Here is a 12,142-nt window from a genome sequence, read left to right on the forward strand (position 1 = left end):
ATTCAATGATTTGTTCAGCCAACTATGTCCTAATCAGTCTCCTAATTACAACCTCGTCTCTTCTGTTTCTGCCAAATATCCTCATTGTATTTACTTTATTTTGAAGCTGATATAAATGTCTTCCTTTTGTTTCTCTATCACAATATCTATCCTACTATTTGTGTATTGCTTTTTCCCATACTATTCCTTTGGCTTTTGACTCACTCAGTGGCAATCAATGCCCCTGTAATATCCTGACAACAGATGCAATTTCAAAAATGACAAGGCCACTCAAACTTCTGTTTCAAATATGTATAACAAGATTGTCTCAAATACATCGTTTTACCATCCCACTGTAAGAATTATCCTCATCCGTCAATATAAAGCCACTATGATAATCACATTAATAGGTGTAAGAAAAATGCTGAATGATAGCAATTTACATTCATATTAAAATCAGAGTGGTCTAACCTAAGTGTCAGGATTTTGCTACACATTATACAATTTGTTACGTTCTTCACCCTTTCTTCCCCTTCAACTGCAACGTCATACAGCATCCATTAATGAGTCCCATTAATGTTACTTATTAGCCTACTAAATGTAGTTACCAGTATTGTTACAAATCAATGAAAGTAACATGGTTTGTTAACCACACTTCTAAGGTAACTTCTACAAACATACTGTATATTATGCCCAGTTTGTTATTGCATTCAGTGTAACAGCAGCATTTAACATTCTAAAATATTGTTCCAGCTCACAAAAGGTTTACCATGATAACATTACTCAAAAGGAAGTGATACATAGAGCAACATTTTGGGCAACTTATGTGCAACAGTGGCCAAGGAGCAGGGCAAAGCAACATCTTGTTATCAGGAAACATGAATAACGTTTTGATTATGTGTTGCATATCTACATCGCCAAAAATATTGCCTAGTGTGTCACTACTGTAAGAGAAAAATGCTAGACATAAGATATGGTTAAGCTGCAAAACATTTACGGTAACAAATAAATAAATAAATAAATACAAACACACTCTTAACGAAATCTAAGAATACAAAAGTAAACTAATAAAAACAAAGAAACTAATAAATTATCTCTCAAGTCACGCAGCACCCAATACACAGAACACCAGGGGGCTTGCCTGAACTCTTTTTTTTGGCTTCCATTATTGATAACCATTTAATCATTTCACAAGGTATCTTCAAGTGCTTGGCATTTCCCATTCAGGTGTACTCAGGTGCGATACCACACATGGCATTTAATGATTCAACGGCAAGGATTGTCACGATCCCAGTGATTCAAGTTTTTGGCTTCATATAGAGCTGTTCTTCTCCCCGTTAGCTGTGCCGCTCCTGTGGTCTTCTCTGTCGTTCCACTGTCTGTGCCGGACTGGAACGTCTCCGTTACGGAAGACACTTGATTCTTGCGCACATGAAATCCTTCTCTTTGGTTTGGTTGGGCTGGAAGGTACATTTTACACACAATCAGAGACACACACAACAGCTGTATGTATTTACATTTTGTTATGGTTTTAATAGTTCATAAATCTTGCGCCGTAGATCACTGTGCAACTACTGATACCTGTTTTCTGGGATAAGGCGAAGTGTGCGATACAAGTCAGCTGTAGATGGTGATTTGACCGGGGCACATCTGGGTGTGGAGAAGGTGGCGTCGGACTGGGATTTGTCGAACTTTTCTGGAGTCGACGCTGCACTAGCCTCTGGTTCAGCTGTAAAGACAAGATGAGACAAAGATGAAACTTTATTGATCCCTGTGGGGAAATGACAGGATACAGCAGGGAAAAGGAAATAGAATATAATCACACAAAGCAATAAAAATAGTAGCAATAAAAAACAATTTCAACATGTTAAGTAGACTGTAAAGGTAGGAAGTATGGGAAAGAAATGAATTACTAACATTTTCTTACAGTTGTTACTTGCAGACATCAGAAACAGTCTAAACTGCAGTATTGATTACTAGGCATGAAACATTTGCTGTATATGTAGGTATGAGTGATACAGACATATTATATCCTAAGTATGTATAAACATATTACTATATAAATATAAGTATGTATAAACACATTTTCTATATATGTATAAAAGATACAAGTGTTATAAGAGTGTTAAAAAAAAAAGTGAAAAATATGTATATGGTATGAAATAGTGGAATCATTATGAAAACATAAATATAAATATAACAATGTGTGAAACTGAGGAAGCAGATATGTGAATTTACAGCAATATACATGATATGCAAATGTGCATCGTATCAGGATTCGGTTGTGACAGATAACTGTTCAGTCTATTGATCGATTATCATCCAACAATCAACTTGGTCTTTGGAAGATTCTGATATTGTTAAGAATAAACCGTACATCTAAGTAAAGAGTTGATACTCACATATTGAAAAGGCACTTTTTGACTTTGACATCTGGGGTTTCTTTGGGTCTGCAAATGGAGTCAAGTTTAAAAACTGGTGTTTGAGCCATGTGGCGCGGTCTTCCTCGAAGGCCTTCCTCTGCAAGTCATACCAGATGCAAGTTATCTCAAAAACAGTCACTATACTTTTAAGACTAAAACTCTTTGCTACTGTATTTGAAAGTTGTTTGTCATTATTGTTATGTAAGATTATCTCATCTCGTTTTACTCTTTAAACAGGTGAGGTCTATATAAACCTTACTTGGGTTTCTCACCTCATCTGCACACTTATATATCTTTTATATCATGTATTTTTCTTTTTAATGTACTCTTGTGCAAATAAACACAAAGGTGCATGCTACTATAACACTCTGACACACTGTGTATTGTTTAGAGGATGGCACGACCTAGCTAAGCTTCATTGTAGCCGACTAAATACTGAACACACAGAGATTAAATTACTACCAATCTTCCTGGCACACGATGGTAAATTAAACAAAGAGCAAAAAGTCTTATCTTCTAAATTACACTTTGTACCAATTTTTGGAAAATGATTTGCAAAGAAAATAAAAAACAACTGACCTCATGGCTCAGTCTTATGGCTGCTTCAGTGAAGTTCCTCCTCTCCTTCTCAAAGTTCTTCCTCTGTTCCTCGAGCGTCTTCCACTCGTCTTTGAGGCGCTCCTTCTCCTCCAGCATGTAGCAGTCGTTCAGCAGGGACGCCGTCTCCTCGTCACACGGAGAGCTCAGCTGCTGCTACAAGAGAGAAAAGAGAGAAAAGAGTGTGACGGAGCTGAAATAACACTGGAAAAAACACATTCCAACTGTAGATCTGAGCATTTCCGTTCTGCCAGAGTTTACTGTTGAGCCGTCTGTTGGTGTTGTGTACCTCAGTGAACAAAATATCTAATGGGAGCCACGTTTCAATGTAGGTGCTCAGCCTAGGTTAATACTATAAGGGATAAGTATATCAGATCCTGTGTTTGGTAAATGCTTTAGCATTAATTACAGATACTGTATATTAATATGAGTTAAAGCTACCATGCTTAAGTATAAGAGACAATGTTAGAAATCAGTTAATATTCAAAAACACCCAACAACTGAAATTCAATAGGTTCAATCCCTTCAACTTCTACTCAAAACTGATAAACCAATGTATAGACATGCTGTATTAGCGGGTTATGGCAAGTAAGTTTGACCAAGTAAAAGAAGTACAATTTGAAAGACTACTTAAAAACTGCCAAAGTAGCCATACTTTAGTGGTGATTCCATCATGTAACAGGAGGCATACAAAATAATTTCAGCAACTTGAACAATCCCATCCCTCCGCCCCTCCCATCAAAAAAAACTGCCTTTCTCTCCCTAACTGATATCCCATTGGTTTACACTTTTGAATGATCCCTTCCTCATGTCCCACCGCAATATCCTCTTTCAACAGGAAATACATCACAATAAGGAAGCAAGATGCTCTCAATATCTGATTTCATTGTGACCTTAAGTGTAATCACAGGCATACCTGCAGTAGCTGCTGTTGCGTGTGAATAAAGTCTTTGCACTGTTGGATCTCCAGCTTCAGCCTGTCCATCTCCTCCTCATGAGTCTCTCTTGGAACGGCGTCCATGTTGGTCCCCTCACCCATCTGCGCTAAAGATGCTAAAGAACAACCAACACAGAAAATATAATATTAGAAGTATTATAAGAATCTGTCTTCCTGATATAGATTACCTTTTGCTCCAGTCTATAACATCATTAAAAACCTGAAAACTTTCCTGTCCATATATTACAGTAGTTATTTCAATACCAATCTTGATATTTCACCTGAGTTTTAGATCATTTCTCTAATCCTGGAAATTAATGGCGTCTGTTTTCTGATATTGATACCGAGAAAATGGTTATCTGCTCTTTGCAAACGCGTGCAAACTTTCTCCTGAAGTGAACAGTAGAGGTGAATGCTGATTCATGACTGTTTACAGCTGACACTGAATCAATCAAAACCACCAAGCCCCCAATCATTAGCTTGGTAAATTCAATGGCTTCATAAATAAACAATGGCTTCAGTATATTAGCATGCTTGGGTGGTTGTGACAGCTGCTATGATGAGCTTCCTTGTTCTATGCTTTACTCTCTTTTGCCAATTCAGCACTCTAAAAGAAAATAAGCAGGGAAAAAAAGCAAGAGTTATTTCCTGTTAGAGATGAAAGAGTTGTGTGTCCAAAGCTATGAAAACCTAAAAAAAAACCCTGCAGAGTCACATTGTTATATTTATCAAGTTCAGACAGTGACAGAGTGTGAAGACTACCTTGGCTGTCCAGTCTTTCCACGTGGCTCTTGAGTCTTCTCCACTGGAGGCGAATGCTATTGGTCAGCTTCTCCCGGGCGTGAACACACGACAGCTCAATGCTTTCCTTACTGGAATCAAACACTTCCTCTTCCTCCTCCGAGTCAGCCTGACATGACAATGGGAATTTCTATTAATGTACAGTTGGTACATCAGACAGACATAACTACAAGGCAAGATTGGCAGGCAGGGTGGAGAATCATTATCAGCTGTCAGTCAAACTGTGATAAATTTAGACTGTGGCTGGTGAGTTTGCCTATTCTACGAGCTATTTTGGCAGATCACCAATCAACATTTTTAGGATCATTTTCATCTAATTGTCCCCCACGATGAAATCTGGGAAGGTGCTATGAACCGGTCTGTCCGTCCACTCGTTTGTCCATCCATCAGCTACACACAATATGTCAGACACCACTGATCGGATTTTCCCAAATCATAAGGGAATCTCATTGCTCAATTCGGGCATTTTTTTAATTGCAGCTACTGGCCTAAGGGGGGCACTACAACATTTGTTTACTTGTCTGTACGGGACACACTGCTGATCGAATCTTTTACGAAACGAAAGGGAATGATGCGTCTCATTGCTTCGTTCCAGCATTTTCAAAATGACACTTATTGCTTTAAGGGGGAGGGGCGCTACAACGTTTGTACATCATGCACAATATGGACATTGCTGTTTTGATTTTGATCGAATGTAGGAAAATGATGCCTCTCATTGCTCTGATTCGGCATTTTCAAAATCGCACTGATTGGCCTAAGGGGGGGCGCGATAGTGCCTTAGTGGGGGACGACATGTTTACTTGTTTGACTGGTTAAATAATAAAGCAGCTGGGAAATTGTGGGGACCACCAGCCTCTGTGGCTGCCTGAAGAAAAGAATTGGTTTCCCACTGATGGTAACAGGTCTCTTCATCTTCATATGTTTAGACAAGGGTCGTCAAATGTTAATAAATTCAAATTGAAGTAAGTCAATAAGCAGTATTTCAGTGTTTAGTAGTTCTTAGCGGCTCAAATTCATTTGACTGCAGCCTGGGGTATCAGTAACTTAGGGGACTGAGCTGAGCAATGACCTGTCATACAGCATAATGTGAAGCCAGGCAAATAAGAGAAAAAAACTTGTCCAACCTGTAGTGTACTGTCTTCATGTTTCTCTCCTTTCAGAGTCGGTTTCCTTGAACTGAGAATGGACACAATGTCTCTTTTCATCTGCTGCAACACTTTCCTCAGCTCTGCGTTCTCCAGCACGAGGTCTCTCTGTCGGTTATCATAGTCGCTCAGCAGAGTCTTGTACATCTCCCCCTCATGCCTTAGGACAAGAAAGACAATCATCTGTGTATTCGTCAATTACAATGTACTGGGGACACTGTCCCACCAGTACAGAGGGAAGTACTTAATAATGTTATCACTCAGGGTTCGACAGTGCCACCATGTTAGTAGCCTATGATCTTAAAACTAAATTAATGCCATCTAGAAAACTGACAAAGGAGCTAATGTACAACTTCACATCCAAATGACTAATAAGCATTTTTTTATTTTCACTGATCATGCGCTACTTTTCTCTCCTGTGTTCTTTAATGTTTCAGTTTAGGAGTACACGTTTCATGGAAAAAAGGTCTGTTTAATGTCATGACAACAAAGCCATAAAAAGAAAACTTACTTGGCCTCTGTCTTTCCAGTTTTCCAAAGGCTCCTCTTCCCATCGGCTCTTCCAATGTAGTTTAATACTTCAATGGCTGAAAGCAAAAGTGACAAAGTGGAGAATAATAACTTAAAAATTAGAGTTTCAAAAGGAATGTGACATTATAAACCATCTTGTGTATAAAAGTATTAGTTTAAGTGTAAGTTGAAGTAGTTTTAAAGTGTTAAAGGTTAGTGTAGTGAATGAGGCAGAAATAAACCTTGTTTCTTCTCCTTTTTGTCAACCAGGAGTTGATTCAGGCGCTCCTTCAGTTTGTTAAATTCTCTTTCCTTCCTCTTCATGTCATGGTTGTACTGACTGGCCCGGCTGGCGATTATGTTCTGAAGTTTTTGCACCTGGCGAGGGTGAAATGAAAGAAGTCATTCCTGTTCAAACTGCCATGCTCATTCCCCTGGGAAAAAAGATCTGACTGGGGATTCAGTCCACATCATTCGAGGTGTTGTTTGTCACACAATTTAAACAACACAAGCCTCATTACCTCTTCTTTTTCATTTTTCAGCAAATTCTGCAAGCTCTTCACTTTCAGCTGTAGCTGACGTTCTCTCTCAAGAAGTCCTGTGTTTTCTCTCTTAGAAAGTTCAAGTTGCTCCTAAGATAACAGAACAGCATGGACAGAGTGAGCAAAATATAATCTTGTTAAGGACTGATAAATGTGTTTAGCTAAAAATATGTAATAATAAAATAATAAAATAATAAAATTGTATTACATTAATTATTTTTTCAGTATTGACAGGAAGAGATTAGTGTTTGACAGATAACAAAATTTTATTGAATCAGTGTTTCCTCTGTAATTTATTGCCACATTGTGCTTGGGGGTGATTTTAGTTTTGGTTCCACATCTGTCCTTCTTTTAGTCCTAGTTATGGCAGGTTCCTGCACAAAAACTTTGTTATTTGGATACTTTATTGGAATAAAAACATGCATTATAAACATTAAAACCTATTTGTGTTTTACATGGAAATTTGCTTAATTACACCATCAATTTCCCATTTTCTCTAGCCTGGGTGGTTGTGTTCTTGCTCCACTGCTGAACGAACACAGAGGAGAAATTGGGTGGAGGGGTCACCTTTAGCCGGGTGTTGGTGAGCTGCAGGTAATCCACATTGCTGCTTGACTTAAGCTGCTCCACTTCCATGTCTTCCAAGGTTCGGAGGCCTCTGCGGTGCAGCTGAATCAGGTCATACATGCTATTCAGCACAGCCACTACATTCAGCTCCGAGCTCCCACCAGACTCAGTCCTAACTGGTGGGAGGCCAAGGGATGAAACCTCCTGTAAAAGAAAAAGGATATGAAGCATTAGATCAGCTACAATCTACTGACATGCATAGTGTTTTCTCAGTAATTTTATGCAACAGTGGTGCATGGGGGTAATTTAGTTTTGCTTCCATATCTGTCCCTGTTTTGCTCCGTGTTATAGTTCTAGTGCAGGTTTCAATGCTAATAATGTATTGGGATACTTCATAATAATAAAAACACTACTTCTAATTAGTAAACTTCTTCGTATGTTAGATTTAAACTCAGGTAAATTAAACTGTTATGTTAATTTTGCATTTAACTAAGAATGTTGAATGAATAGAGAAAACTGCTGTAGTGCATGCAACACAAGAAAACAACAACTACAATTACTACTGCATCACAGGTAGATGTAAGGTTACCAACCTGGTTGATGTGGGACAGACATTCCTGCACGTTGTCCTCTGTGCAGAAGGCACTGAGCATGTAAGAGTTTCTGCGCACTGGCAGCGACAGCAGCGATGATTGGCTGAACCGCCTCAAGGGAGTCGTCCTACATTTAAAAGAGCTGCCGGAAATGTCCTTGACTTCTGCAAAAAAAACAAAAAAACAAGAGACACTTGAGCTGCCGAATGTCCCGCCATTTTCCCTCATTAATATGCAAATGTATGCATCACGGTGCTCCAAAATCTTATCAGATCATCTACTCTATAGGGCACCTGTGGTGTAACTATCAAGTTTCTATCATGTATTGTTTTTGAGTTATTGTGTTCACAAGAATGTGCTTACAAACAGACAAATACACAGACGCCAGCAGGACGACATAATGCCCTGCATACCTTGTACCATGGTGGGAGAACATAATGAAAATGTCTTTGTCAAATATATATCTAGGCCTATGTTAATAAGCTATACAGAATAATGTTCTTTCAAGATCAGATTCATCATCATCAGTCATACATGAGCAAGACATAAGCCAAGTGAAGAATCTAAAGATTTTGTAAGGGAAGAAAACAATTTTTTTCTTGCTCCACAAGCAAAGGAATCTCTGGAAAGGAAAACATTACCAATGAAACATTATTGGAATTGAGGTTAGCCTTGGCACAAAAACTATAAATAGCCTTCATCTGTCATTTGTGTCAATTTAACCTGTTCTTTACACACGATGCTCGATACAGTTACACAAAGTTACAACCTGCTCACAACGGCTGTAGGCAGAACAACACAGTGACTCAGTTCAACTAAAGCCAACAAGGATAGTAACTTAAAGCCAAAATCACATTTCCTCATTTTGAGACATGTTAAGGTTATGTCTGCGTCATTTTAAGAGATTTAAATCACAATAGGCAACTGTTAATAACATGTCTAATACATATTCTAATTTCATTGGTCTTCAAACATCTGAAAATCTTAACATCTACTCACCAAGGGAAGACTCTGGCATTGTTGCTGTACGCCCTTCAGGCTGCGTGTCTGGATCATCCACTACATGTGCCGCACACACAAGATCTATCTATGCAGTCTGCTCCTGAAATAGAGGGTCAGATTAGCAGCGTCCATTCAACACTGTCTGGATTACAAGGAGAGATGGGAGTGGACACGCAGCGGGTGTAGGAAACACGCTGCAACCTAAATAACCAGGGAGGGTAAGGAGAGCAGATTAGGGATGGCCAAGTCAGTCATCACCAGCCAACGGGCTAAACAGAAAAAACACTTTCATGGAGCCTTCTGCCAGGATGTGGACTCAATCCATGATTTCTTGCACTGTTCCCAATGAGCTGAATATGTCTGGAGACTTAAAGGTTCGATAACATGAGAATAGATTACATATAATTGCATTGTAGAATAATAAGCTTGAACTGCAGTGAATATTTGCAACACTCATTCCAGACATTACACTTAATTATGGCAAATAAAAAATAGGTACAATGGTGACAGAAGATCCACTATAGCAGTTTACAGGTTAGGACCCAGCCAGCATTGTATCACTCAATGCTCTTATCTCCAGCTGATCAGCCTAATGCCAGACATATGGTGATCTGTCTGCAAAGAGACAGAATCATACATCCAGAAACAGGGACCCAGACCCCTTCCCTTCTGTACAAATGATGGCTATGTTATCAACAAATAGGCCTATATATATAGGTAGATTTACTTTTAGTATATACTAATACAGGTGTTCCATTCCAGGACAACTTCACCAAAGCATGAGTAGAAGCAGCATTTAATTTAAAAAAAAATCATCCTATGTATGAAATATTGTTGAAGTTACTTTTTCAAATGGTTCAATAATGAATAATGCATTAAGGGACTCACTTCAACAGCCTTTCAGCAGGTTTAAATGATGCTTAACTATTCCACGAGACAGATGGCAAGCCTAGCCACAAAGCTTGACAAGTCCTGAGACTACTTAGGCCAACTTATCAACTAGTGTTAACCTTTAATTTATTAGCTAAACCTTATTACAACTCTAGTGCGTGATCTCCAATGTGAAATTTCTAAATAAGCTTTTACAGAATGGAGTTTGAAGTCTCCTCAGAGCACCCAAGCCCTGTATCATCATGTAAACAGAAGACACTGCTGGTACTCGCACAGAATCAGACGCCTTATGCATGCAAATATTTCCTATTTATTTTGTGTGATATTTTAGTTGATCAGGAAAAACACTTGAGTCGAGGCAGGCCTTCTAACAGTGTAATGAACGAGGAAAACGTTGGATATTGTCACATTATATGCACCAAGTACGTTAGTGTATAATCATGGAAAACCCTCGAACGAGAAGATGATGATGATGCAAACCTGTGGATCGCGCAGTCCAACTGCTAAGATAGCTACTACCAAGGCGACGTTCAGAATGGATAATGGTATTCAATAAAGGTAAAAAATAAGTCATGGTTGTGCATGTATTTTATGCACCAGTGTCAAATCACCCGTCAAATCACACAAGCCGCCCTGCACCACGACTGCCTGTTTGATTTTGCTCCCACCGCAAACCTGACATTGAAACCGCACGGCTAGCTAGCTAGCTTAGCCAAATAGGTTCTATATCTACGTCAGAGTAACTTTCATATAATTATTCGTTATTTATTCAATAAGGACTAGATGACAGAATGCCTCAGTTACTTACTCAAGCCAGTATTTTATTTGCTGGTGTGTCACTCTCCTCACGATAGCAGCTCCTGAGCCGTGGACGAGCATACGACTGCAGCACACACACCAAACATTACGGTAATTGGCCAACTCGTTGTCAAGCAACCGAACACTGCTTAACCTGATTGGTTCTTGGCTGTGATGCGCTTCCGGTGTATTTAACCGGCAATGCAACTTCCTGTTTTGATCTTTCCACCAGCATGTGATAATCATCGTGCTAATGTTATTGTTAAGAAATTATGCCAGAAGTTTTTTTTTTCATTAATCATATATCATTTTTGTGAAATTCTAATTGATTGTTACTTGAAAGTGGTTTTAATTCTTTAGTATTTTGACCATATCTCAAAATTTTCACAGTGACATGCTTTTCAATTTGTTTGTCAGCTAGTTTCAGGATGCTTGCTACCAGGGATGAAGAAGCTGCAACATAGCTTGTGTTTATGGAATAATGAGCAAACATATTTTAAGATAAGATAGATGAGAAAGAAAATCCATCAGATCAACACCAACAAAGTTGTTTATAGTATAACCTACTCAACTCAGTGTTTCATTTAGCAGAAATATGTGATGATGAACGTAAAAAGCCACTAATAATGATTTTGTGTGAGTCCATCAGGCCCTGACATTAATAAATTAGTTCTTCCTGGAAAATTTGGAAATTACAAAATAAAGTGCACAAAGTAAAGCCAGATTTCTCTTCTTTGTTGAGTGACTGTTCACTGCAAATGGGTCCTCAATTTTGTCAATTATGTTAATCCAGTTTCTGTTGCTTATGGAGAGACACAAAATTTGTGCTCTGTAACGGATGTGATTGTAGCTAGGTACAATACTTCAGTAAAAATGTACTTAAGTAAAAGTAAAATTACTGACTTACTGAAAAATACTCAAAAAAGTACAAGTGCACATAAAAGCTACTCAATTACAGTAGCTTGAGTAAATGTAATTAGTTATTTCCACCCTTGGAATCTGACTGCACCCTCAGGGCGAGGGTGGGGATGGCACCCATGGGACACTCACTTATGTGTTCCTCTCTTCCCTGGATCCCTCAGTGATAAGGAGGTTTTCCAGAGGCCAGGAATCATCTTCTTACTGAAAATGTTCAAGTGCAGTGTTTATTGCTGCTGTATGTTCAGTTATGCCAGCTAAGTTCACTTGTAAGCGTATGGAGCAAGATTTAGAAAATGTCAAATCTGTCAATTTCAATGAATAAGTGGCACTAATGCAGTGAATGTTTTTGGGTAGCAATCCCTCTCAAGATTTATTATTTTCTGCATTTGTAACCAACACATCAACACACCAACACAAAGAACAAAGTTGTAACTAA

General features: G+C 38.6%; 1 protein-coding gene across 1 annotated transcript; it reads right to left on the reverse strand.

The window, feature by feature from the left end:
* Positions 1–307: 307 nt before the first annotated feature.
* On the reverse strand, positions 308–10,863 carry LOC139929092 (afadin- and alpha-actinin-binding protein-like). The gene is made up of 14 exons (XM_071921864.2): positions 10,796–10,863; positions 9,094–9,196; positions 8,095–8,258; positions 7,502–7,705; positions 6,914–7,024; positions 6,635–6,770; positions 6,394–6,469; positions 5,862–6,042; positions 4,699–4,846; positions 3,916–4,052; positions 2,982–3,155; positions 2,382–2,499; positions 1,561–1,708; positions 308–1,439 (listed from the first exon to the last, which is right to left on the reverse strand). Exons 2-14 carry the CDS (start codon positions 9,110–9,112, stop codon positions 1,292–1,294), a joined length of 1,764 nt encoding a protein of 587 aa, XP_071777965.1. The 5' UTR covers positions 9,113–9,196; positions 10,796–10,863; the 3' UTR covers positions 308–1,291.
* Positions 10,864–12,142: the final 1,279 nt, after the last annotated feature.

The sequence above is a fragment of the Centroberyx gerrardi genome, chromosome 9, assembly GCF_048128805.1.
Source record: "Centroberyx gerrardi isolate f3 chromosome 9, fCenGer3.hap1.cur.20231027, whole genome shotgun sequence".
NCBI lineage: Eukaryota > Metazoa > Chordata > Actinopteri > Beryciformes > Berycidae > Centroberyx > Centroberyx gerrardi.